A 26,631-nucleotide genomic window follows, 5' to 3' on the forward strand; every position below is an offset into this window, starting at 1 on the left:
TGACATTAGAAAACTACAAAATTAGCATTACCAGCTTTCCCCTAAATGTGTCTATATCACTTTTTTTGTTCCAGAGGTTTCTTACAATAATTACCTACATTAATACTATTTACATTTCAGTATGTAAGTTTTTAGCTCTAAAGGATGTCTATACACAGGATGAAGATGGTGTCCCATGCTTTAATGGATCCTTAGGGATTTCAAATAATTTGACCTTTGTCAGTTTGGCTTTTTCATGAATTGGTCACCTTTTGTGTTAATCCCCTTTTGTTCCTAGGAACTTTGTTCTAGCCCCCCCCCCCCCTCTTCTCATTCATTTCCCACCATCTCTATTTCTTTTTTTCAGAATACTTGCAGTTCTTTTAAATATTTCTGCAACCTGTTGCAGTGATTTCATCATGAGAAGATCTCTGTACCATTGCTCTTATGATAGGGAACCTGGATGAAATGCATATCCCCTATCAAAGATTTTCCATGATAGTTGGGACGCTTACCAGCTAGCCCAGTTTGTGGTAATCACATACTATAATATGTTCTCTCTCATGCATTTTAGGAATGCTTCTTCTGCCACTACTACATTCCCTAATCTTATATGTCACTTCCATAATTTCATGCGGTTCTAACCATTTTCATCTGAAACAATGTTCTGATGAATCTTGGCAGTACACCAACATCTCCTTACTTGTGAATATAAACATAACCAGATATGTTTTATTGGTTTTGTGATTGAAAGCTAGTTGGCAGGTGTTAAAATTGTCAATAATAATATTTGGTTGGTTCTTTTGACTTCGTTAGGGCACACTACATTCATTTACTGTCTCCCCAAGAGGCAGCAGTTCTTGATTGGGGCTTTACACCTAGTGGCCACTGTTTTTGGAGGTCCTCACCAACCCCAGAGGGGCTTTTCTAGAGAATAGGTGCAGATTCATACCTGCCTCTATATCGCGTGACGCCCAGCAAGATGCCAGCTGCTTACACACTAACAGGCAGCACTGAGTATTAAAGTACCAGCACCTGTACATGTGACAGCTGGCAGCAGTGAATTGTACAGTAGAGTACAATAGTACTAATACTGCCATTCCTATTCATTCACTATGGAGCTGTCACAGAGGCGTGAAGAAGCGGTAAACACACAGAAAACCTCACCACCGCTGTGAATTTAGCCTTATACTTTGAGCCCAATTCTTAGTAGTTGTGCAGAGCTATTAGCTACCTGCTATGATACATACAGATTACAAATTGAAGATTGGATACTTGCTACATTTCCTTACTGCCAGTGCCCAGTGCAAATAATGGACACTGCGTTTGCCCTATGCCTATTGTATGCTTGCCCAGCATAGCCAAACCCCAACTATCTCCTACAATTTATTTGTAACTATTAAATTAAAGAAAAAAAGTAAGATAAAATATTTAAAACATTGTGAAATGTTTTTATTTCTCTCATTCTACTAAATAAAATATATGTTTAATCAGTTTCCATTGCCAACTTTTTATGTAACTGAATACAAATTTAGATTTTAAAAACAATAACAAGTATATCTATTATTTGCACAACCTTCGACTACAGTGAAGACCAGTCAAAATTGCTAGTGAGCGTTCCGAGATGCTAAGCACTTGTAATTGCCCAGGAACTGTTCAACGCATGGTTGGCAAGCCCTCCTCCGAACTTAGCCTCATACAAATCTATTAAACATTTGTATCAGTTTTTTATTTCCAGTAAAAGAGTGTAAGATGTTGGGGCAAATGGATACATCCATGCTTTCCACTGGCCATTTGTTCAAGGCAAATGATATAAAGCAGATGTGAAAGAGGACATGTGTTGTATTTTTCAAGGACTATTGACTTCCCAAGTCCTGGGTTAACATGTCCACAGCAGCATGGAATGATTGACAAGCAGGATGCAGCTAATCCATGGTCTTTGGTTTGTGCAGCTGCTTCCACTTTGTCACTGACCACTATCAGACACAGGTAGCATCCAGAGAGCTCACTTCTAGCACAAGTAGAGCTCCTGGGTTGTCAATGCCTTGGCAGCACCCCCTCCCCATCTTATTATCTGCCACACTGTGCAGGAACCGGTTCAGACTGGACTGATGTCAGCTAAGGGAAGGAGGTAAAGCGGGTGGAGAAGGAGGAGGAGGGCGCAATAAATAGGAGATACAGAACAGGGAAAAAACTATTGGTTTCACTGACTGCACTGAGCTGTCCTGTGGAGCAGGAGGGAGCAGACTGAAATCCTCTGCTGGTTGTCATTGTACACCAGGCTGGGAGCTGAATACAGTCCTCAATGAGATCCTCTGCTAGCAACATGCATTCAGGTAAAGCAGCACAATCATTCATTCACACCAATTTTCTACTGATTTATAGTATTACCCTATATATGTACTATTATAATATTATATAAAGGACAATTAGTGGTGTACTGTTATGTTCTTTCGTGTACACGTGATTGTATTGCAGGTGCTGCAGCAAATTCTAAGCAAACATTCCATATGACATATGACGGGACTATAAGACAATGATTTACTATTATTTGCATTGCAATTAATATGTGTTTAGTAAACTATCTGCAATAGGATTGCTCACAGGGAGCTATATACCAAAACGAAACACCAAAATAATGCAGCTATGCCAGAAAAGATCTGGTTAACGTAGCAGATTTTTTTCCATATCACCTAAATCCCATGTACACAAAAAGTTTGATTGGGCACTTGGAGCCAATCAGAATCTGTCACAATGCTGACAGGAGGAGAGAGCAGCAGAATGATCTTATCTCATGTTGCATCTTCATCGCTGTTCTATGGTCCAGTTGGAAGTGTTTTTTGGGGGTTCCTCCTGTTGTACTGTAGCTGAAGATAGGTTCTAAGATCTGACTCTGATAGTCGTTGCCAAACCACAGAAGTGGCTGCAGGGAATTACAAATTATTAGCAGGTAAAACTAAGTTTTAATATATCATTGGTGAAATTACCTGTTTGACTTTAGTCCAGCCTAAACATTAGGTCAAAGTCATTTAAACTCTTGTAGATCTTCATACTGTTGATATTCCAGTGGAGTACCATTGATGTCTATGACAATGGTCCCTTCCCATGACTTGTGGAAGTTGAGAGACCTGCCTTTCCTTCAATCACAGAATTAGGTGACAAGAACATCAAAATACCACAATCTCTACAACACAGATTTATGAATGGGATTTAAAATGTGGTTTTTAGTCGGGAGTGCTATTAGCATTTGAAAAGCTTCTGAGATCATTCTGAGGCCCTTCACACGTTCTTCTAACCTGTATTTGCCCTGCTTCTGAGCTTGCAGGCACCAAAAAGTTCTGCACTGTACCTTAGGTCATGGTTTCTTAACCAGAGTTCCACCAGAAGAGGCTAGGGGTTCTTTGCGCAATGAGAAATGTGTGGCTCTCAGGTCAGTTTAAGTGAAAGCAATGATTTTTTTGGCTATTTGTAAGGGTTGCAGCCTTTTCCAGACCAACAATATAGTACACATTCTTCCCACTGACCACCACACTAATATACTGCGAGCTGTGCACATAGTAATTATAGCAGGGGTTCCACGAAAGTTATCTCAAGGCTTCCCCGATGTAGAAAAGCTCAAGAAAGGCTGCCTTAGGTACTTACTATAAAGTCATTCCAGGTGAAGCAGTATCTCTGTTTTCAGTTTGGTTGGATGTCTTCCTAAACTATAAATAGGAGATCTTAGCTGGTTAGGGAAATTCATCAACCGTTCAAAGGCGGATATATAAAAAAATAATAAATTAATTGGAAGGTGTGCCATTTATTTATACAATTTAAAGATGATGTTTGTATTTCAAGCACAGACAATAAGCAACATTTTATTCTCCTCATTTTTTTTAACTTGCTAAAACTGTTTCTTGTCTGTCCGATTTGTTTCTCCTGCTTTGTGCTGTTTATAGCTGGTTACTTGCAGTCATGTCCTAGCTAGCCTGCAGCAAATCTCTGTTAACAGTCAACAGCTACCTCAGTTGTCCTGTCTTGGTCAGTTACTTATAAGTGAGAAGGAAGGCGCTGGAGAGTGTTGTTGCATCATTTCACATCCAGTATGGGATCAGTTCAGGCTAGATACCCTGCTGCACTCTTTCCAAACCCCTTCTAAGAAACATGTTAAAATATAACATGTTCTCAACTGCTGTTCCTATCAGGAATTTAAATGAGTGTTCAGCTTTCCATCATTTTGAAATATTAATGCATGTATTTTGAACTTTATGTTCAATACATGGCATAGTTAAATGAGCTGGGTGGAGACACCACTGGAAGTCCTATGTGATAATTACCTTAAAAGCCACGTTCATTCGGTGATATCGTCCCCTCCCTACAAACACTGTCGACAACTAAATATATAGTAAACTGCTAACTTCCACTAATTTCTTCAAACAGCAGGATGTGCACCAGGAGCAGCAGGTCACAGATATATAAGAATAAATACTCAGGATGACCTAGACATCCTCAACCCAAAACAGATTAATTTTGGTTGAAAGTCTTTATTGGTGGATTTTTATACAAATATAGGAAAACTGAGAGGAGTATTTAGTGAGATGGTGTAATACAACACAAAGATGTACAAAAATAACCACAAAGGAACCAATGATATTCTAGTTTCTAGGCGTAGGATCAGTGAAAGATGGAATCTATATAGGTTACGTGCAAACCTTGGTAACCGAAGTAAGGATTACTGTAACCGATGATGCTAAGGTAGTTTACAGTTCAAGGGGAAAGGTACAATATGGGCTTTGTGTCTTGACCTTCCCATCACTGCCTTAAGGTAGCCTTTTTTGCTCATTGCACAATCTTTTTGATTATTTAGCTTAGACTTTTGTATCTGCTAATATTTGGACCTCATTTAAAATGAAGTTCTTTTTCCTAGCAAATTAGCTTTCTTTGGAGATGTATTTTGCAGAGACTTAGGGTAGGTTCACATATGCCTCTTTATCAGACAATTTCACACGCTGTCCGGTTTTGAGCACTTGCATGGCAGTGTTGGTTCAAAAAGTGTCAGCGCACGTGATAGCTGGTGGCGGTATGCAATACTAGCACTGATCAAGGTAGCCTTTATTCATTCCCAGTGTGGCTGCTGCAGGGATATGCTACATGTGGCATCTGCACTACCAATTAGATTTAACCACCATGTTCATTTTTGCAAGGCCACATCCCTAATCTAATACAAAATAGAGGTCTGAGGGGTTCCCTCTAAAACTTTATTAAATACCATTAAAAACATTAACATGAAAAGAACCTAAAAATGTGCAACAAACACTACAAGAAAATTCCTGTCCTGGTTACCCAATCAAAGGGGTACACCCTGTTGAATCGACACGTTTGACAGATAAATCTGCTTCTTCAGGAAAAAAGACAGGGATATCTGGGTCCTTGTGGGTCCTTTCACTTTGAACTTCAATGTCTCCCTTCCATCCCATGTGGAGATGCCATTTGCAGGAAAATGTTGATAGCAGGCGGATGCAGACTATTATAATGGAAGGGAAACATTGAAGCTCAAAGTGGAAGGACCCATGAGTTGTAAAGCTTTGGCTATGAATACTTGGTGATATTGAATGGAAACATGTTTAAAAAAAGGAGACCAATTAGGAAGATAGACAATATGGATCATACTATTGAGAACTGTGAATGATAATTGAAAACAATACCAACTGACATACATTCTAAAAGCTGCTGCCCTTGCCTGCTCCCACACCTTGGGTGGGGCCGCATGTGCTACAAACCCAGATATCCCTGTCTCTTTTCTTGAAGAAGTGGATTTATTTGTGAATCAACAATTGACGGATTTATCCGTCAATTCAACAGGGTGTACCCTTTTGATTGGGTAACCCAATGTAACCTTGTAGTGTAGATAACCTTGTAGTGTTTGTTGCACATTTTTAGGTTCTTTTTATGTTAATGTTTTTCCTTGTATTTATTTATGTTATGTTTTTGATATTTTATTGTTAAAATTTGTACTTACTGGCCCGAAAAGTGCTAGTTTTTGAGGGAACCCCTCAACTCAGACCTCTAACATGTAGCATCTGCCCAAAATACAGTGGTTCCTAATGGGAGGAAGCAGTAAACTCAATGCAAGCTTACTGCAGATGTGAATTAGCCGTTATAATTTCTTCTTGCTTCCAGGGCTGTGGTTACAGTGTAAATACAGTGAATGTCTCTAACAAGTAAGGCACCAAATCACAGAAGTTTATCTTTGGTTACCGAAGTATAGAAAGGCTTTTATGTAGCTAAGGGTCTCTGACACGTCACATTCTGAATTTCCTAGATTTGTGTCCTGTAGTAGCACCTTTAGGTATTAACTGTGCAAAGCAAAACAAATCCGGATGCTACAAATACACTGCACAACCTATAAATGTTTTAGAGGGGGCTGCCAAGTAGAGCAGGAGGAGAAGTTCAGACAGGCTGCTGGAAACCTGAGTTAGACAGCAGCGTATTCAGAAAACATTTGCTGGAAAACTTGCAGCTGTAATGTCTTCAACACACCCATATCATGCTCCTGTGATACATCAGAAATATTTTCCTATATTTGTTTGGCAGCATATTTGATTGATGTTCAAATAATGTATATGTTTGGAGCAAGAACTTGTTTCAGCATTTATCCAATCCCTCACGCTTGGCAAGTCTATCTAAGTTTTTTACCAGAGTATAGAAGCTGCTAGACATGTGATGCATCTTTTAAAAAAAAACAAACTAAAAAAAAAAAAAAAAAATTTTAATCGTTGTGCAATGTAGAGGTCCTGAAAACATTAAGATTTCTTTCAGACTTGCAGTGGAGGACTACACGGTTAGCCGTTCCTAGGTGCATAACTCATTGCGGCAAACAAACTGCAGGTTAATACATTTGCACATATTACAGTTGCAATGTGATACTTCTTTCAAAGAAGGAAAATAAGTGGTGTGTAACTTTTAGGAACCACCAAATGATCTACTGCAATCGCCTGTGTGTGCAAAAAAAGCTTCCCAACCACAGAGTTAGCAGGAGAAAGCTGCAGTTAACCACAAGTCTAAATTTGCCCTAAACCTTCCCCCAAATGTATCAGCTTGCAGAGGGTTCAAAAGTGATAAAGAGCAATCCCCCCATCCCAGCATTCCGGTCACAGATCTAACCATTTGTGGCCAAACAATCGTTTTCTTGACCTCTGATTTCCCACTTTCCTTCATTGTTTTTCAGAGAAGCTTTGACTTAACATTTACTTTTTAGGTTTGGTTAGTTAGGAGACTGGGCACCTAGCCACAGATGCACAATTATTCATTCCCATATTATAAGTCACACTGGATCTATTTCTAAGTTGTGTCTTGGACTGTTTGTCTACTGCCTTTTTTTTCGGTGCACACAGAAGTCAGCAAACAGCTGTTTCACATATTATATGTGGGTGCTTGCATGCTGTTCTCCGACGAGGAGCTATCACTCTGTATTTACTTAATTTGTGCTGCTAAGGCACACTGTAAAAAGTTCTCCGAGTCCAGTAAAATCAGAGTAAACAATTAGGTGGAGTTCATACTTTGCATACTGCACATAATGTGCAGAGTCCTGAGTCCTTATTCTTTTTCACTAAAAAGTAGGAAGGTGCCTTCTGCTTTTAATGTGTGGGTGATCTGGACACTTGATATTAGTTATCCATAGTGAGGAGATGATATCACAACAAGGCAACTGGCTGATGTAAGGACGTATCACAGCCTGTATATAACAGTGGTTGCTCCACAAAGCGGCACCAGCAAGGGACATGTATGGTGGAGTTAGGGGGAAAAAGTTTTGAAATGCTTTTTTATGTAAGAACTGGTAAAGGTGAGGTTTTGGAGGGGGGTAGCTTTGCTTAGCTTGCCTATTCAACCTAATAGAATCAGTTGGGAACCACTTTGTGTACATGGTTGCATTGCAGTTGCGGTGGTGTTGCAGCACAGTTCTGGAAGTAACATGTTGCTTCTGACTATGTGGTTCCTTGCATTCCTCTGGAAAAAGAACCACACCACCCCTGCAACTGCAAAGTCAATGTTTGCTGCTTCTGGGCATATAGCAGCTGTTTACTATGTGCCTTGATGTGGCTAACCACTTGATTTTACACCAAAAACCAAAGAAACTCCTACTGTTTGTAAGTTAATACACTCCACAAACACATCCGTATTTGGTAGCAAGGTATTCTCTTTTTTCTTGGTTGCAATAGAGCTGTGACTCGCTACAACTGCTAAATAAAGCATTAATGTTCTGTTCTTGCTTGGCATACTTTATAGGTTAAGTGGGCACAAGGCTTCCCTCCCATTTTGGGTTTTGGTAAATCAGTGCTAAGAATGTGTGTGTACATGTTCTTCTTATTTCTTATTTACTTCTTCTATTTTAACAGATCTGAATGATGATCTCTAAAAACATCAGGAAGGCCAAAAACATCAAATTCAGTATTTGTAAGTGACAATAATAATGTTTTGTGTGACCTTTAAATATGTTAACATTGAAAAACAAAATGATTTTTGTTTTAGGGTAAAACACAGCAGAAAGTACTGCTGTTTGTTACAACTATTCAATCTGTTATACGGGCTGTAGGCTGCTGTCTCTTGTAAACTCATAAATTACAGGGAATATGCTTCAACATCTGATTTACCTAACCAACAAAGAATCTTCTGTAGGTGGTGATGTCTCTTAGTGGATTTTCGTTATGGTAAATGTTTTTCTTACTGTTTATGGAAAAGTATAGTAAAATAAAAATGTTACAAAAGTGTGGGTGACAAGGAGTAAATGTTTGTTTTAATCCAGTGATATTACTATTACAAGAACTGCTGGCTCTGCTAGACCAATGTTTCTTACTTTGTTATGCTGACTACTCTTTTCAAGCCAGGGTCACATAATCCTTGTTATCAATCAAGTTATCCCAAGTAACCTTCTTTAAAGAAAAGTACATGGTCAATTTTGTTGAGTATGCAACTTACGTGGCAGTCATGCTGTTTCAATGACCCTATTAAATTCCTGATTCAAAGACCTGAAAAATTTATTCCCCTGGCGAATCCAAAGTTAAGTTGGAACTCATGATCTGCTTTTGCCCAAGTGACAAAAAAAATTTTGAGGTTGTTGATCAACATGATAGCGAGACATAAGCTGTTAATGCTAAAATTTGGAATTATCCTTAGTTTAATTCAAGAACTGCACATCTCACAAGAACCCCCGTGAGATACCTTTACCACTCTCTGAAGTCCATCCCACAACTGTTTAAATTAAAAAGAATAGTTCCCCATCTTATCCTGAAATACTAGTGAATAAATAAGGTCTTATAAAAGAAATCCTAATTTATTTCCTTGCCTTCGTGGTGTAAAGCTTATCTGATTTTGGTTTAACTTGTGCTCCTTGACACTAAAACTAAACTGTATTTCCCATAAGACCAGTTTAAAATTAATTATTTAAAATGTCTTGATAGACATTTGAAGGATGTATCACTGGAGCCAGTTTACATTCCAGTTGTTCATGTTTAGTAGATTATACCATTAATATCACCATCACTGCTATTTTACATATAAACAGCACTGCACCATTAGGTTTACATTTCTTTTACTGTTGTAATGTCCTTTTAATTTTTTTCCTTTATTGTATTTTCTGTCCATTCCAAAAAAATGTACCAATGTAATTCTTCTTTTCTGTGTAGAAATTTAGATCGCCACATCTCTTTACAATGTATCAGAAGCCACCAGATGGAGGATGGGGATGGGTCATTGTCGCTGCATCTTTCTTCATCCAATTCCTTTGCTATGGTTCTCCATTAGCTGTTGGTGTCTTATATGTGGAGTGGTTAGATGTCTTCGATGAAGGAAAAGGAAAGACTGCATGGGTTGGGTCTCTTGCTGGTGGTGTGGGATTACTTGCAAGTAAGTTGTTTATTATTTCTTAAATGGATTACATTGATTAGTTATTAATATGTATATGGTTATTTTTAGAGCTAAACCTAACATCATACATAAAGTGATATTACAGTGCACATGGTGATATATATCCAATGTATGTTTATCATCTCACTACAAAGTCATGATAGGAATACAAGAATAGGATACAAAGGATACAAGAAAACAATTGGCTTTATTCATTACAGGTCATTGTGTACATCACAAATAGAAAGCTGTTGTAAAGCAGCCTTCAGAGGGGGTGTCAGTATTTTGAATATTATACAATCCTTCCTTGAAAATTAGATAATCAAAGAAGAGCCTGATATGTTTTGCACATTTATAACTCATTCATTATTTATAAATATCATTCACTCTAATTATGGGAACAGGAAACAGCTGTTCTTTTTATGAGTCCATTTCTATTTACTGTAGCATTTACAATGTAATCAGGCCACTAATTTTATTCAGAAAATCCCGGTCTACATAAAAGATATAATTTATTTTCTATGATTTGGTTTTTTTTAGTTTTGTCTGAAGGGGAGCCTGTCATCAGATCATTTATTTAAACAAAACAATCCCATAAAATTGTATGTGCATTTAAAATGTTTTAGGTTTGTTCTTCACCTTTTAAATACTCTTTGTGTAGACATCTAAAAGCAAAAAGACTGGTGCTGGGTGCCACCATGTTGGATGGGACATCAGCAGACCCAATAGACTGTGAGGTATCACTCATGTAATTCTCTATTACAGGGCTTCACAATCAAGGTTCAGCAAAAATCTCCATATTTTTTTTAGGAGTTTTTGTAGGGTTTTCAAACTTCTGCTAAAGTACATGGGTACACGTATCACATTTTAGAATGACCTAAACGTGGAGAAAAAGGAACACATTGATCCTGTCCTAAAACAGACACTAAAACAGATATAGAGGGGGTTTTGCACTAAATACTGATGTAGAATAGGGTTTGAACTAAACAGCCATAGAAAGTTAGAGTTCTGCCCTAAGCAAAACCGCAAAGAAAAGTGGCCTGTGACTTTACAGGTCATGTGCAAGAGACTATTGAGTAGCACTGCTGATGGGTACCATTACCTGATTCTTAACTTCTTAGTGACATGGTGCAAAATCCAGAAAGTACATTAGGCAGTTGCTACAGAATTCTAGCTGCTCAAGCTTTAAGCTTCTGAACTGTTGTTTACTCAGTTGAAATCCCTGCCAAGATTATTATGGGTGATTTGAGGAATTAGTAGGGATTTAAAAGTTGTTTATAATTTTGAACAGGAAAAACATAGTCTTTTTTTTTAGATATTCACAAGTGAGTTACTTAAAATGAACTTACTCTCCCAATCTAGACAGGTGGCACGGGTTACTACATGAGTCTTACTTAGGCAACCAGAATTGTCATTTGAGGTTGGAGAGAGAGTCCTTAAAATTCTGTGTATGTTTAAGCTTGTGACTTGAAGTTTACATAAAGTCCTGTAGCTAGTTAGTGTAGGGCATAGCTCCAATGAGTAAGTGAAGTAGATGGTTGGTGTAGGGCATAGCTCCAATGGGTAAGTGAAGTGGATGGTTGGTTTAGGGCATTGTTTCAATGGGTAGATGAAGTAGCTGGGGGCTGTAGGGCATAGCTCCAATGGGTAACTGAAGTAGCTGGGCGGTGTAGGGCATAGCTCTAATGGGTAAATTAAGTAGCTGGGTTTTGTAGGTCATAGTTCCAGAGGCTAAATAAAGTAGCTTGGGTGGTGTAGGGCAAAGCTCCAATGGGTAAATGAAATAGCTGGGTGATGTAGGGCATAGCTCCAATGGGTAAATGAAGTAGTTGGGCTGTGTAGGGAATAGCCCCACTGGGTAAATGAAATAGCTGGGCCGTTTAGGGCGTAGCTCCAATGGGTAAATTAAGTAGCTTGAGTGGTGTAGGGCATAGCTCCAATGGGTAAATGAAATAGCTGGGTGGTGTAGGGCATAGCTCTAACTAAATTCACTTAATTTTAAAGATGAAAAGTTGTAAGGGTTTGTAAAGTTTCTAAACTCAAGGAAAGTCCACATCACTGGATCAGAACAGAACCAGAAGTAAGTGAGTCATATTAAGCATAATGGAGCATTATGGCGGGTGCTGGCCACCCCCAACAAGGTTTATTTCTATATATTTCTTTTTATATATATATATATATATATATATAATCTGTACCTGTAATGCTGATGGAAGCTAGACAGCCACTGTTCAAACATTGTAAATGTTTACACATGTCACATCTCAGCTAGGAAGAGTAACCTCAACCATGCAGTTCTGTAGACATATATATACACAAGTAACTTGCAAGATTCTTGACACAAGTCAGAAAAGCTACCAAATGCCATGCAGGGTTGTTTTTAATATTATATAGAATTATGTCAGTGGCACATTTATCTGTTTTAAATCTGATGCACACATTTAATGTCACACCAGTGTTCCCTTGTGTTTGCTTCGAGAGACTAATATCTTCAGTTCCCAGGAAGTACAGGGTAGCTTTTGCAGAGAGGCTGTTTATTTTATACAAAGAGTCCTTTGTATGCATCAGTGAAAATAAAGGGTTATACTCAAACACTCTGAGATCCTTAATAAAGAGGAATTACAGAAAGCATTATTGTAATATTGTGTTAGGCTTATGGAAATCTTTATATTAAATATTTTTAGTTTTTATCTGAATAATTAGTAGCAAGTCATATAAATAAAAGAGTTTGTAAGTTCAGTACAGGACACACTATCTAAAGTACCGTAATGGACTTCTTTTAGGGTTATACTGTATATAAATTAGGAAAGAAAAGAAAAGATCCAGCCAGCTTCAATCAAGTCTTGAGTTTATTATTTAAGATCTAGAGGAGCATTTAAAAGGAAAGGCTAAAACATGGTTCCTCCCTTTCACTTTTAGATATTGAAAAGTCAGTCCAAACAAATCAATAATAATAGTGGGTTAAATCATCCATGGGCCTCACATTTATCTCAAGGTTTCAATATACCTTTGTATTGATTTTTTTCCTACCTTTTGTAATTGAATGTCAGTATTTCTGTTGCATTCCCGATAATAAGTTATTTAGATTCTATAGTGGCTTTTTAGATTTTATTTCTTCATTAGACCACACTGCTTATGTCCATTGTAAAGCTGACCCCATCTTTCACCTTGAGAACATCAGAATTTTCATGTAATATCTGATGTTCCTAATGCATTAGTTGCAATGTTGTGCAGTATAGTGAGGTATAATGTAACTAATACCACTTTTCATGTCCAGGTAAAAAAAGATAAATAATAAAGATTTTATTCTGAATTTGTATGCTCTTATAATTGAACTATCTTTAAACACTAGGAATAAGAAGGATAAGTCACTGCTTTGACTTATTTACTTTAGCATAAATTTCAGCTTAATCTATTGACATTTATAAACCACTTTACATAAAAAGGCCCTGGTGTCATCCTAGAGACCTAAAATATTAATATTTTATATTTTATGAAGAGCTGCTAACCATTTCCTTTAAAACAAACCTGTGGTATTGCCCATGCATATTTGATAGAGGATAACATTATAATAATGTTTGCAGCCCTGTTGGTAAAATCCAATACACATTGATGCATTGGTCTTAATTTGTATTACACTTTTACTGAATTAACATTGCAAGATGCAAAGCCCAAAGAGCAATGCTATAGCAACCAATCAAACAAAATATACTTTAGGGAAGCTAAACCGGTAGGAGATTGTGAGTGGTTGCTGTGAGTACTGCACTTTGGGGCTTGCTCCATCCACTATTTAATTGGATAATTAAATATCCTGTGTAAAGATATTTCTTGAACAATGCTTGGGTAACTGGTTCTTTTTCACCTAAAGTGTATTATGTACATAATGTAACCTATCCAGCATAGAGTGAAGAACAAACATTGGCATTGGGATTAGTGCCAGACAGAGCAAGAGAACATGTGCTGTATGCAATGTCAACATTTGGAAACCTACTACTATAAAAATAGCAGGGGAAATAAGCATAAGTATTGGAGAAGCTGTAATATAAACAATAGAACTGAAATAGTATCATTGTATACCCAGCTTGTTTAATTGCATTCCATTTAACATAAAACCAGATGGGTTGGAGAATGTTTTGTAGCTACATTGTTAGAAGATATTCAGTTTATATAGCACCTGTCCAAAAATGTACAAAACCTAATTCATTAGATTCATGTTCTGTAATAGACAGTGAATGTTTAAATGCTTCCGAGTGTCTGATTACAGAACAAGGATGTTTTTGCAGCCTCAGAAAACAGCAAAGTGTATGGAAGGTGAATCTGCTGACTGCACATTTCCTTGTGTTTTACTATGAACCCATGGTATTGGTTTCTTAGTTACTATTTGCATTGAAACACATGACAGATTTTCTGAGTATTGTTTTCTCCATGAATAGCTTGTCAGCAGAACTCTTGTTTACTAAGAGGTCAGAGATATTGAGATGGCCTGTTGTTCCTTCCTTGAACTTAATGTGTTGGTCTAGTTGTAGCTAATGATAATGAGAGGTATTAGCGCTACAAGGTGAACAGCTGGCCCCAGGTTAATAGGCATATAAATTGCTGACTTCTCATTTCAGGAGGTTTCCATTAGGTTCTGTTTACAAAATCTATAAAGTGACTAATGGGAATTTTAAGATGAATGTGGAGGTGAATGAATGTTCCATGGTACATAGGCACACATGCTTATATCCTGTCAACACGCACAACTGTGTGTTCAGCAAACACTCTTACCGCCACTCTAATCTCTGGCTAAAAAAAGCCAACATAGTTATCCTCCAACTTCCCAAATGTGGTAGATTTTTATCAGCTTCAAAAGCTAATTTCCTAGCATTTATATTTCCTGATCATCTACAATGATGTTTACAATAGTGATATGACCTCTTGTGAAGGTTGGTTTGTATTTGTGTAACTGAGTGTTCTGGGTTATGGGACTCCCAAGGATCCATGTGAATAAATCTAAAGCTCCTTCTTCTTTAGTTCCAATTATGCCCACATGCAGTTACTACTTTCAAGGTAACTATAGGTATATTTTAAAAGATGAGTGTGGTTTTATTTAAAAGGTAATATATATGTACCTCCTTGTCATGAGACTTAAGTCTGGCCTGAGCAGAATTCCGGAGTACACATGGCTTAACAGCACCATAGCAGCAATTCTCTTTATTACCATCTATGTGTTTTTTTTTATCTCCCATAAAGCATTACATTCCGCCTGTAATCTATAGACATTAAAGGTGCCCTGGGCACAGGAGCAGCATTGATGCCAAAAACTGCTCCAATCAGAATTGAGCAAGTCTCACCACTTGCCCTGTGCCATTCTAAAATAAAATTATAAAAAACATGAGGTATTTAACATACGTATCTGTACATGTATCTTACGTGCAAGCGTAAGTATAATTGTATTCAGAATAATTATCTAGATGCTATGACTGGATATAATATCCTGCATTAAAGGCCACTCACAGGGCAGGAAGGGACATGAAATTCATCAAATGAAGCTTCAAGGTTTTAAGTTTCCTTTGTCTTACCCCATTGTTTGTCTGAGAACAGTAATTGACCCACCCCAGCTGAGACAGATAATCGGAATGAATACAGCAATAAATTAAATAACTATTATAAAGTGTAATTTTCTTTCCTTTGCAGGTCCTCTGTGTAGTGCATGTGTTTCTTCCTTTGGTGCTCGACCAGTTGCCATTTTCAGTGGTTTTCTGATAGGCGGGGGCCTGATATTGAGTAGCTTTGCTCCAAATATTTACTTCCTTTATTTCTCATATGGATTCATGGTTGGTAAGTAACACGTTTATGGAACAAAATACATTTACTGTATGCTCCAGAAAAGATTATTAATGTATTACATGTTAAACGGAGAACACCAAATACATTATTCAGTTATATTATCTGTTCTTTATGTCTGGGTCATATGGAACAGCCCAAGTTTTGTGTATATGAATATGACTTATAGGTATTTTGTAATACTATTAAATACTGGGTTTTGTAAATCTGGTTGTGACATTATCCCCAGGCTGTAGAGAAAAGTTTTCAGAGGGGTCAAGCAGGTCCTCACCTTACAGGCTTACTGCAGAAAACTACAGGGAGTAAAGGGTGCAAGACCAGACACTCTGCAAGAAGGGAAGAGCAGCAGTGACTGGTCTGTATTACATAAAGCAGGTCCTCATTATTGACTGATTTGTAATACATGAAGCTCCTTCATAGAAGCAAATTGCAGGAGTTTTTTTTTTTAATGCTTGATTACTGCACAGACCTGAAAAAAATCTACACGGGACAAGGCTTGTGTGTCCCATACCAACGTGTTTATTGTGGATCTCCAATTGTGCATCAACATGGTTTAGCTTATTTACAGCCCTATTGAAGACACCATGTTATATGATACTGTTTTGTTTAAAACGGAAGTAAACCCCAAAAAAAATCAAACTTACCTTCAATCCCACAGATCACTCTATCCGTCAGGAGGTTTCTTCCATGGGGTCCTGTATCGTCCCGTTATCTGTCTTCCAGGCACCGACATCTTCTCCTCTCTTCTTCCTCGTACTTCTTCCTGCTTCACCCAATCTCCACTGCCCACACGCGAGATCGGGTGACGTAGATTGGGAAAAACTTGTCGCTCTCACTGTGCATGCGTGAGATTGTCATTTTTTTTCTATTAATGGAAGGGCTTCTTCTGCGCATGCCCCAAATGCTCAGGCATGTGCAGAAGGAGCAGCCAAGAGCCTCCCGGGATGCGTGATGTAGGTATCCCTGGAGGCTCTGCACCTTTTCATTCTTGATCCGCCTAGGCTGCACCTAAAAAAGACACAAAACAACAATTTTGTTTTAAATAAAATGGTTGTGTACCCTTTTATGTAAAGTAAATATTCTGAATTTAGGTACACTTTAAGCAGCCCGTTCATATGTGTTTCTTATCGTCCCTATTTTTGTGGCTGTATGATGATGGGACTGTTAAGCACGTGTATGTTATCTTCTTTGTGTCTGTTGTGAATATTTCACATTGCTAATGTTATAAACAGAAAACCTTTGAACACAGTTGCTTCTATACTCTGCACTTTAACTGTTATAAAGTGTGTTTACAGAAGTGACACTGTGGTACATACAGTGCAGTCAGCATACATCCATTGGCTGTCTGCCAGTACTGATTCAGCAAATAAAAATTTGCTAGTAATAGTCAAGGAGGATGTGAGAGTCAGAGTTCATTTATGTTTCCCATGGCTAAACACATTTACATTTAGCTGCAGCTGTGTTTATTGCATGGTAAATAAAGTATAAAGAATATGTAAACTCCAGCATCTTCAATTATTTGCTACATCTTAGTCTGTTTAATAGAAGAGTGAAAGCACTCTGTTATATCGGTTTATTAAGTACAAACAGAAACCATCATGTTCCAAACTCACTGTTTTGCTGTGTCCTGTTCATTCTGCATGAACAGTAAACAGGCACAGAACAGTGGCTCTTTGTTGCAAAACATAGGTGAGCGAGATATAGAACTAAACTGGAGTGTGGTCATTTGCCATAATGTGCAAATATGTATAGCACTAACTTATCATTATGCCCTTTACTGCAGCAACTTTGGGATTCCCAGACATCCCTTGGAACATTGGGAAGTCACAGATGATGTAACTCCTGCATGTGTACACAAAAGTTACATTGTCCCTGTCATTCTGCACAGAAATAAGCAGGAAGTGTTGTACACTGCACAGGTGTATGCTCTGTAGTATGTATAATGAAAATAAAATTTGTTAGTAAAAGGTTTTTTTTTTTTGGCATGACAAAAATCCCTACTTTCTAGCAACTTTGCATGGTTGGAGACCACCAAGTACTTTCCATGTTCCTAAAAACAGCTGGATAAAGCATGGTTGTGTTTTATTATTTGGCTTAGGGTATTCATAAAAACATCTAACTTGATATGAAGGACAAAGCAATGATTAAGTGGGGGTCAGTCTGTTAGGGTTTCCATGCTAAGTGCTTATTCTTACATTTGGAAATGTTCAAATCTGCAAAAGGATGCCAATACATCTCTTTTTCAATGAAGAAGGAAGGCGTTAAATTGCACAAATGCTTCTTACAAAGCAAATTACATGTGATACAACAATGCGTCCCTGTGATGGTTTGGATATGCAGATGTCTTTCCACCCATTATTCCTATCTATAACCACTATAACTTGTCTATAACCACTCAAAAGGCTTCTGTTACCGCTCCTGGTATTGGTATTATTAGCACCACATTATACATTTTTTTTGAAATGATAAAAATAGAAAAATTATTGAATCTGCTGGTTTTATCTTAATATTGGAACCATAAATTTAATTAACTAACAGTAAATATAAATATACAATAAGTCCTAACAATGTACATTTTTTTTTTTTAGGTTTTGGATGCGGCTTATTGTACACGGCTACAGTGACGGCAACCTGTCAGTATTTTGAAAAACGAAGAGGACTTGCACTCGGAATTGTATCAACAGGTAGGACAAATCTGCTGCCAGTTCAAGAAACATACAGTAGATGGAACAGTGTTCAAACTGAATGCAAATTATCTTTCTCCTGTCTCTCATACACATACAGAATTTATAAGATTATACTGGCACACATATATACTTATACAAGTTAACAGGAGAAAGAGTTGGTAGCTTTTCCTTCCCAGAAAGAAAAGTCAGCAAAGGCAACCTACTGTACTGTATATATATCTCTAATGACAGGTTTCTTTTCAGTAATTGGGATACGTGCAGTTCATGTGCACCTCATGATTATATTCCAAGTAACTGAAGCTAACCTGTCATGAGGGATAACTATGAGGGATAAATATAGGTTGTTTTTGCTAACCTCTCCTTCTGACATTACTGGTTGTCTGGCTGTCCTACACCTAAGCCTTCGAATAATAGAGGAGGAGGCCTTAGGTGGGGTTTTGTTTTACATAAAGCTTTTACATTCAATTCATATCATGTAGGTGCCACTCTTTACTAATAGACTGTCACTCTGATCCCTTTGCTTCAATACCCTCTTAGTCACTAATGTGGATCAAATGCAAAGATAAAGTGTTCTAAACTTTAACCGTTTTTGTTTGTTGCATGGTCATGATTCAGAATAATGATGCAAAGTATAATATACTCTTGGTATAGAGGAAAGATGAGTAGGCAAACTCAGTGCAGAAGAGTTGCCTGTACAGCCCTGAAAGACTGGAGTTTAGCTTTACATACTTCACTCTATTTAAGGGATTGAAGAATGGAACTATGATTTATAATACTAAGCATGCATGGTTACTGGTGAATTTTCCTTTGGTCATTCTGCTTGCACTTAAAGGTAAAACTGGTATACACACATATACAAACACACATACATGTGTATCAAGGACTTCAAGATGAAAAAAAAACCTAATTGTTATTTAAAGCTGACCTTTAAAGGTTAGGGGGGGAAACATTATTTGTACATAAATATTTGTATTTATGTTTTACAGGTTCTAGCGTAGGCACCTTTATATATGCAAGTATGCAGAAAGAGTTGATATCTATCTATGGAGTAGATGGGTGTTTGCTGATTATTGGGGCTCTGTCATTGAATATATTGGCATGTGGCATTTTGATGAGACCTTTACCAGAAGTATCAAGCAACAGAGAAGAAAAAGCAGTTGTAGAGAAACCTACTGATACCTACCTCATTTACCATTAAAAAGAACTCAATGCTGAGGAACATCTGGGTATGCTTGAAAAGGAAAAAAGCCTAAAAATAAATGGAAACTGTAAGTCAGTTGATGATAAGACTAGTAAAAATAAAGCTGCAACCCTGCCTGAGATAGAAAAAGACAACATCAGCCACGGAGCTCCAGAGAAACAAAACTGCAAACAGTTCATTAAAAACAAGTGCCACAGCTACCTGGATTACTGGGAGGGGACTGTAGACTTATTCAGAAACAAAGTGTTTGCTGCTCTGTTCGTAAACATTCTGCTGTTTGATATAGGGGGGTTTCCTCCTGGATTTCTTTTGGAAGATGTAGCCAAAAGTGCCAATATTAGTAAAGAAGAAATGGTAGTGCCCCTAGTGTTCATCCTTGGTGTCATGATGGCCACTGGGAAACTCATCTTAGGCATTCTTGCTGATTGCAAGTGGATGAATACTTTGTATCTCTATGTCTTTACTTTAATTGCAACAGGATTGGCAGTAGCGGCAGTCCCTTTTGCCAAGACATATGCAACCCTGGCAATTATTGCTGGCACAGTTGGATTTTTCACTGGCAATTGGTCAATATTTCCTTACGTAACAACAAACACTGTTGGCTTGGATAAACTCACTCATGCCTATGGAATACTGATGTTTTTTGCTGGTGTTGGGAATTGCCTTGGACCTCCTATAGTGGGTAAGATATTACAGTTACTATTATTGTTAAATATTCACTGAAGTGCTTTCATAGTAGTACAGTTATTCAGGAGTTATCCTTTACTTTTGAAGAAGATTGCTTAGAAAAAAACTAACCAGATCTGTAAACAAAATGATAATTCTTGTGTATTTTAGAAGATACTGTGGAGATATATTTAGAGTATGTCATGAAAAAGAAGGCTTCCACTTATGTAGAACTTACATTTCATTTTTGGGAACTCAGGGCATTGCACCAATCCCTGTCACCTGTATAAAGTGGTGTCAAGATGTTTTTGGATGCTTAGTCCCCACTGATGAAATCCTTCCACTTTATTTGTCCTGGTGGCCTTTCATTATTGTGCCACAATCATCAGTTTCAGAGATGCACATAAACCTCAGTTCAGGATGATTTTTTGCACTGAGAAAACAAAAAGCTAGTAGTCCAGGGTTTCTATGAGTTATATAATGTACAGCATGCAGGAGTCAAAAGTGTGTAATATAGAAAGTAAAGTAGTCAGGAGTATATGATATACAAAGTGCAGGAGTCAGAGGTATGTAATATACAGAGTGGATGGGTAAGAAGTATGTAAAATATTCAGTGCAGGGGTCTAGAATAGGTACAGAGTGCAGGGGTGGGTCAAAAGTATATAACGTACGGAATTTATGGGTCAGTAATATGTAACCTACAGAATTCATGAATCGGTAGTATGTAACATCATTTATGACCCCTGGAGACACAAAACTCCAACTTTTACAATGGGTGTGGTAAAAACTAAAGGGTCTGGAGGATGCTGCTTGTCACATCAAGAACTATCTTATAGAGGGGAAATGTATGACCCTGGTCTGTTAGAGAGACAATTTCCAAGAAAGACATTTAAAGGCAGACCATTTGTTATATTTAAAGGGAAAATCAGGACTTAATATTTCCCACAATATCACACAGCGGTCAGTAGTTTGTAATGTATAACATGCAGGGAACCCAGCAGGGAAAAAAAACAGGAGAAATGCTGTGCATCTAAGGGTACAACTGTGCAGTAAATCTATTGCAATGAAACAAAGTTAGGCATGCTTTAAAGTTGTGGGGAACAACTTAAAACAAAGGGTTCTTTGAATATTTGTCAGACACTACAATCAGAGTATGGTGTAATGTATTTCAAAGTGATTAGGGACTGAGCTGTAGTGACTGATAACCCACATATTGCATAGAGTCAATTATAGGCCTAAAGTGAGATAGTATCCATCTATAATAATTTTTGTTAATGTATAAATGGAGTTGTCTACAGTACATTCACATACACAATATAGACAGTTAAGAAAAGTTTGACGATGAAATGCTAATGTTATAATAACAGCTGGAGTCTGTCGCCTAATACTGTGAAGTGGTTACGTTGTTCTTCTGTTTTATTCTGGGTTATAGTTTGTGTACAAGCAAAATCTAATATTGCTTTTTATTTTCTAGGGTGGTTCTTCGACTGGACGGGGTCATATGACATTGCCTTTTACTTCTGCGGCATTTGTGTTCTTATAGGAGGACTTGCCTTGTTGGTTGTGGCGCTACCATTTTGGAAGAACTGTGGACCAAAGAAGTCTGAGCAGTTTTCAAAGAGTTACTCCTATAAAGTAGCTGCAAGTGTCTGAGAGATTGAGACAATGTTGTATAGTTGTATACATTTTTAATGGATACACTCCTGGTCTTAGTGCTAGTATTACCCCATAAAATGAAAAGCCTGTGTTCTTGGACAAGCCGTTTCTTCCTGAGTCCATGCTCCCTTTTAAAGTACAGATCCTGCTGCATATGCTGGGTAAATGCCACCGTAGTCCACCTGCTTATGCATCAAGATGCAGACAGGGTTTGCTATTATGTTTTTTAACTTACACTGCAACTTTCCAGCTGTGACATGCTGAGTCTGCAATCTGCGATGGCTTTGCACAAAATTGGGCCCAGGGCAAACATAAAGCAGGAGCCCCAAGTGCACAGCAGTCCACTCCTTGAACCCTATACAATTTTGTTAGTTGTGACCCTGGAGAAGATAGGGGCCACAGGCATTTTTCCAGTTCCACCCCCACCCAAGTTATTTTCGTTTTAAAACCAGTCTCACCTGCAATACAGTTTTCATCTTCTCAGGAAATGTGTAGTTTTTTAACCAGTTGCATTATTTTATATCCAATCCTGACCCTTCATAGATAAAATACAGAAAATATTTTTTATAGTTTGTAATATAGTCAAAATATTTTATCAATGAAAAAATAGCATTAACGTAGGTTGTATCAAAGTTTTGTTTGTCATTTTGGACCAATTTTTTTAAGCTCCCAAGAAAGTCTGGGTCAGCCTGAAAAAAAGGAAAAACAGATAAAGCATGAGGACCTTCGGGTGCATTTATACATTCCCTGGTGGAAAATCAATTACTGCCATTTGAAAGAGAGAACTTTCCATAATGGATTGTTTCAATGAATGTCAGATTCAGTGTTTTAATAATAGATCCCCTTAAGTAAGACTTTGGTTATATTAGACATCTCTGAGATGTGATCTTCTTTTATATACAATTGTATTCTTTAAAGCCTAAATAGACTTAGTGGATTTTTATCAATTCTTATCAGTGATATATATGTATATAAAGAATTTTATTAGTATGTCATACATGTGTTTTATCACACATTGGTTGTAATTTTATTCCCTGAGGGAAATGCAATGGACTTTGTTAAAATACAATTATCTTATTCTGGGAAGTATACCAGTCCTTTGTGCTTGGTGGCCATGTACTCTGTTCTTTATCTTTCATTTATGTTGTCATAAGTTTTATATTGGTACATATAACTGTAAAAGTGATAAACGTATAACACAATAATGGTCAAGACCAACCAGCAAATAAACTGAGTGAAAAAACCCCACAGTGTTTGTATATGTAAGGCTAGTTAAACAAGTGCAATTGATCTTGTCCTCTAATCGGCTCAGGGCCGATATCGGACAAGAATCTTACATGTGTACAGCGCTCGTCGTCCATCATCCGAAACACCATCCTGGTGGATCCACAGACGATGAACGATCGTAATGAAAGTGAAGGAAGAGAGAGCGCAGCGGGGTGCCGCTTCCCCCCCCATAGAGCAGAACGGTTGTGTATGTACAGCACTCGTTCATGCATCGTGTAGTCGTTGGAAAGGATCATCAAAGATCCTTTCCAACGACAATTATTGCACGGGTGTGCATAGCCTAACACCTTTAAAAAAAACAAAAAACACAGATTGTCCAAGGAGTCTTTGGAACCTATAGTAGTCACTTGGTTGACTATGGGTTGTACCCTTGCAACTCACTAATATTATGCAACCGTCTTATCTGTATAGGTCACCCTTCCTGTCCAGACTGATAAATGAATCAGTCTTTTAGGGTCCAATAATTGAGATAAGATTGTGCAAAATACCTTTGTAGGTATGCATAGATAAGCATGTCATAAAATCATTATGACATTACAGCCCAGTATAATATGTCAAACATTGTTTGGCCAAGACCTCTGTTCACCCCTCTCCCTAAACTGCCTTTAGTCCAGGTCTGTTATGGAGACTGCACGTACTATGCACTACTACATCCTTTATGTGTCTGATCCTTATCTAATTTAAATTGTGATGTGTATTAGTATGTCTTGTCATATTATGTTTGTTTTATATATGTTATTCCTGCACCAATGAATAAATATGTGTTTGCCTATACATGGTACAACTTTGTAACAGGGTATTAGTTTGGCCATTTTAAGGGCCATTTCAAACTTGAGGTTGACTGCAGTGTTTTGCCACAGGCTCAACCTCCATCCTAAAGCTATGATTCTTTGACCAGTGTATGATGCACAGCCAAGATTCCTACTGCATCAATATTTGCCAGTTTAAAAAAAAATACATATCTAAATAGTAAGTTTTAAAGTAAACGTGTCCAGACTATGTATACTCAATTATTTACGTATTCTGAAATTCAGTACAATTATTTACATATTCTGAAATGCAGTACATGCACTTTATGTTGAACTTATTCACCTCTGTAGCTGTAGGTGCTGTCTTGAAATTCATAGGTAAAGTTTCTAACAGAGACAGTAAAATTTTATTAGAGATGTGATCCTAAAGGATCTTTGAGAATGAATCACTTAACAATAAAAGCAGCTAGGTAGGTCAGGGATAGATTGATTTACTGCTTGTTAGCAATATGTAACCATGAATGTCCATAGTTTGGGCACAGATGCACTTTAAATATTTTACTGTTGTTTTTGTTTTTGCTATAACTGGGCTTTAATCCCTGCAGAGAAAGCATTGTTAGCAAACATTCAGGTCTTTGGCATTTAATTATTTGACATATAAAACTGATATTTGGTAATCGTGTGCTGTTTTTGGCAGGTTAAATGACATATTTCTTTTTTTTATATTATGTTAGAGATTGTTGTAATGAGTTATTTACAGGAGGACTCCTTGACCTGTCCAACCGCTGTAGCTATTACAACGCAAAATAGGGTAGTCACTTTGCAATGGTGGATTTTCCATTGTGAAAAATTGGCAAATAATTTGGAAATCAAGATATAGGTACTTTCATTATGTTCTTGCAAGAGGGACCACACAAGTTGCTGCAAGAAAATAAAAAAAATGTCCAAAACATGTACATGGTTGTATACAGATAATCTACCAGTGCCAACCTGAACGTGATATATATTTTTTGGTGGAATTCACATTAAAAGGTTAGGCTGGCCTAGACAAGTCAAAGTGGAATTCTATATGTCAAAAGTTTTAATGTGTTATCAATCCAAAAATAAAGTTTTGTTTTGTAATACTTTGTGTCTTTTTTCAAATGTCATATGTGATTAAACATTTGATTATATTGGACATAAAGATGGGCATTTTTTCCACTTCAGTGTTTACTAGACTTTAATGAGCGGAATCCCATCGAGGCTTATATTCCTTGGATTACATTATTAGAGGTAACAGAAATGTGATAGAGGGTGAAAAGTAACAATAAGCACACTGGGGCAAAAATTAGATTATTGTACTATTTTAAACAGTTCACAAGTCTGCAATCCCAAAATGGCTCTGTACATAAATCCATAATCCCTGAAAGTGGTAAGGTCAACAAACCAACTATGTTGAACAACCTGAACATCCTCGCAATCTTTTATGCAGAAATAAGCTACACCAACTCGCCTGTCCACGTTCCAGTGCCATGTGCCTCCATCTTTCTTTTATTCTTCCGCTTCCAGGTGATTTTTGGCCATCCTGATTGTCTGTGCTGCGATGAAATAACTATGTCATTCTTGCACATGCCAGCCAGGAACCCTGGGTCTCTGTACATTTCTGCACTAATGACTTGCCCGAACTTTAGTTACACTTTAATTTGAACACTATGGGCCTGATTTATTAAAGCTCTCCAAGGCTGGAGAGCATACACTTTCAGCAGTGAAGCTGGGTGATCCAGCAAACATGGATTGGATCTCTTAAAAGTCATTTGCTATTTGTTAGCAAATGTTTTCAATACTGGACCAGATCCATTCCAGGTTTGCTGAATCAACCAGCTTCACTGCTAAATCTAGAAGCTCCCACTAATGGAATGTTTGAGACTACTATGTCACTAATCAAATAACCCTTCATGCTCGCAATGTCCGGTTATGTACCATACTGATTTAAATTACCTCCTGCTAAAACTGGACTCCAAGGAAACTCTCATCCCTCAAGGGTCCTCTAACACTAAAAGGTTATCAATGAAAAACCTTAATGAATGTAGAAGAGTATTTAGCACCCACCAATGGTTAGGTTGAGAGATTATTACAATTACGTAAATATTTTGTACTAGGAAATGTCTTTAAAGCATTGTTTCCACAAAAATGGATTAGTATGAAAGTAATCAGCTGCTGACAGAAACATTTTAAAATCTAAAGTTTTATTGAGGAACTCAACATTTCATAAAGTAAATATAAAACTCCTTTTATGTTTCCTTACTGAGCCAAATCTTCCTTTTTTGTCTCATGTGCTCCCCCACTTAGACACTGCACATAACAGTGGGAGGGTTTCAGCAACAGAGACAGTGATACCAATCCAAAAAGTATTGGGGAGAAGTAGATGTGCTCAAGTATTGATTGACAAGCTACAAGCATGTGATTTGCAGCATATTCGATCCCACTGTAGTGAAAGAAGACATAGCCTGCATGCAAATGACAACTCCAAATTCAGGAGCAATGCAGCATCATTGCTGCCTCCAAGGAAGCATCACCAGCGGGCTTGTGAACCTGTGAGACATAAGCACTTTTTTTTTTAATGGAAGGCCAATGTTCCACTAGTGTTGTCACATGTGGTCCAGCCATATAGTAAAAACGTCAAAGTAACAAATAGATTGGGTGAGAATACCCAATTGGC

The 26,631-nt window shown here is 37.5% G+C and overlaps 1 protein-coding gene across 1 annotated transcript; it reads left to right on the forward strand.

The window, feature by feature from the left end:
- The first annotated feature begins 2,115 nt into the window (after positions 1-2,115).
- On the forward strand, positions 2,116-25,055 carry SLC16A9 (solute carrier family 16 member 9). The gene is given in 7 exon segments (XM_072425184.1): positions 2,116-2,315; positions 8,355-8,412; positions 9,642-9,861; positions 15,538-15,681; positions 18,276-18,371; positions 19,361-20,257; positions 21,716-25,055. Coding segments are annotated over 5 exon segments (1,509 nt in total). The 5' UTR covers positions 2,116-2,315; positions 8,355-8,412; positions 9,642-9,668; the 3' UTR covers positions 21,895-25,055.
- Positions 25,056-26,631: the final 1,576 nt, after the last annotated feature.

This window comes from Pyxicephalus adspersus, chromosome 10, assembly GCF_032062135.1.
Source record: "Pyxicephalus adspersus chromosome 10, UCB_Pads_2.0, whole genome shotgun sequence".
NCBI classification, from domain to species: Eukaryota; Metazoa; Chordata; class Amphibia; order Anura; family Pyxicephalidae; genus Pyxicephalus; species Pyxicephalus adspersus.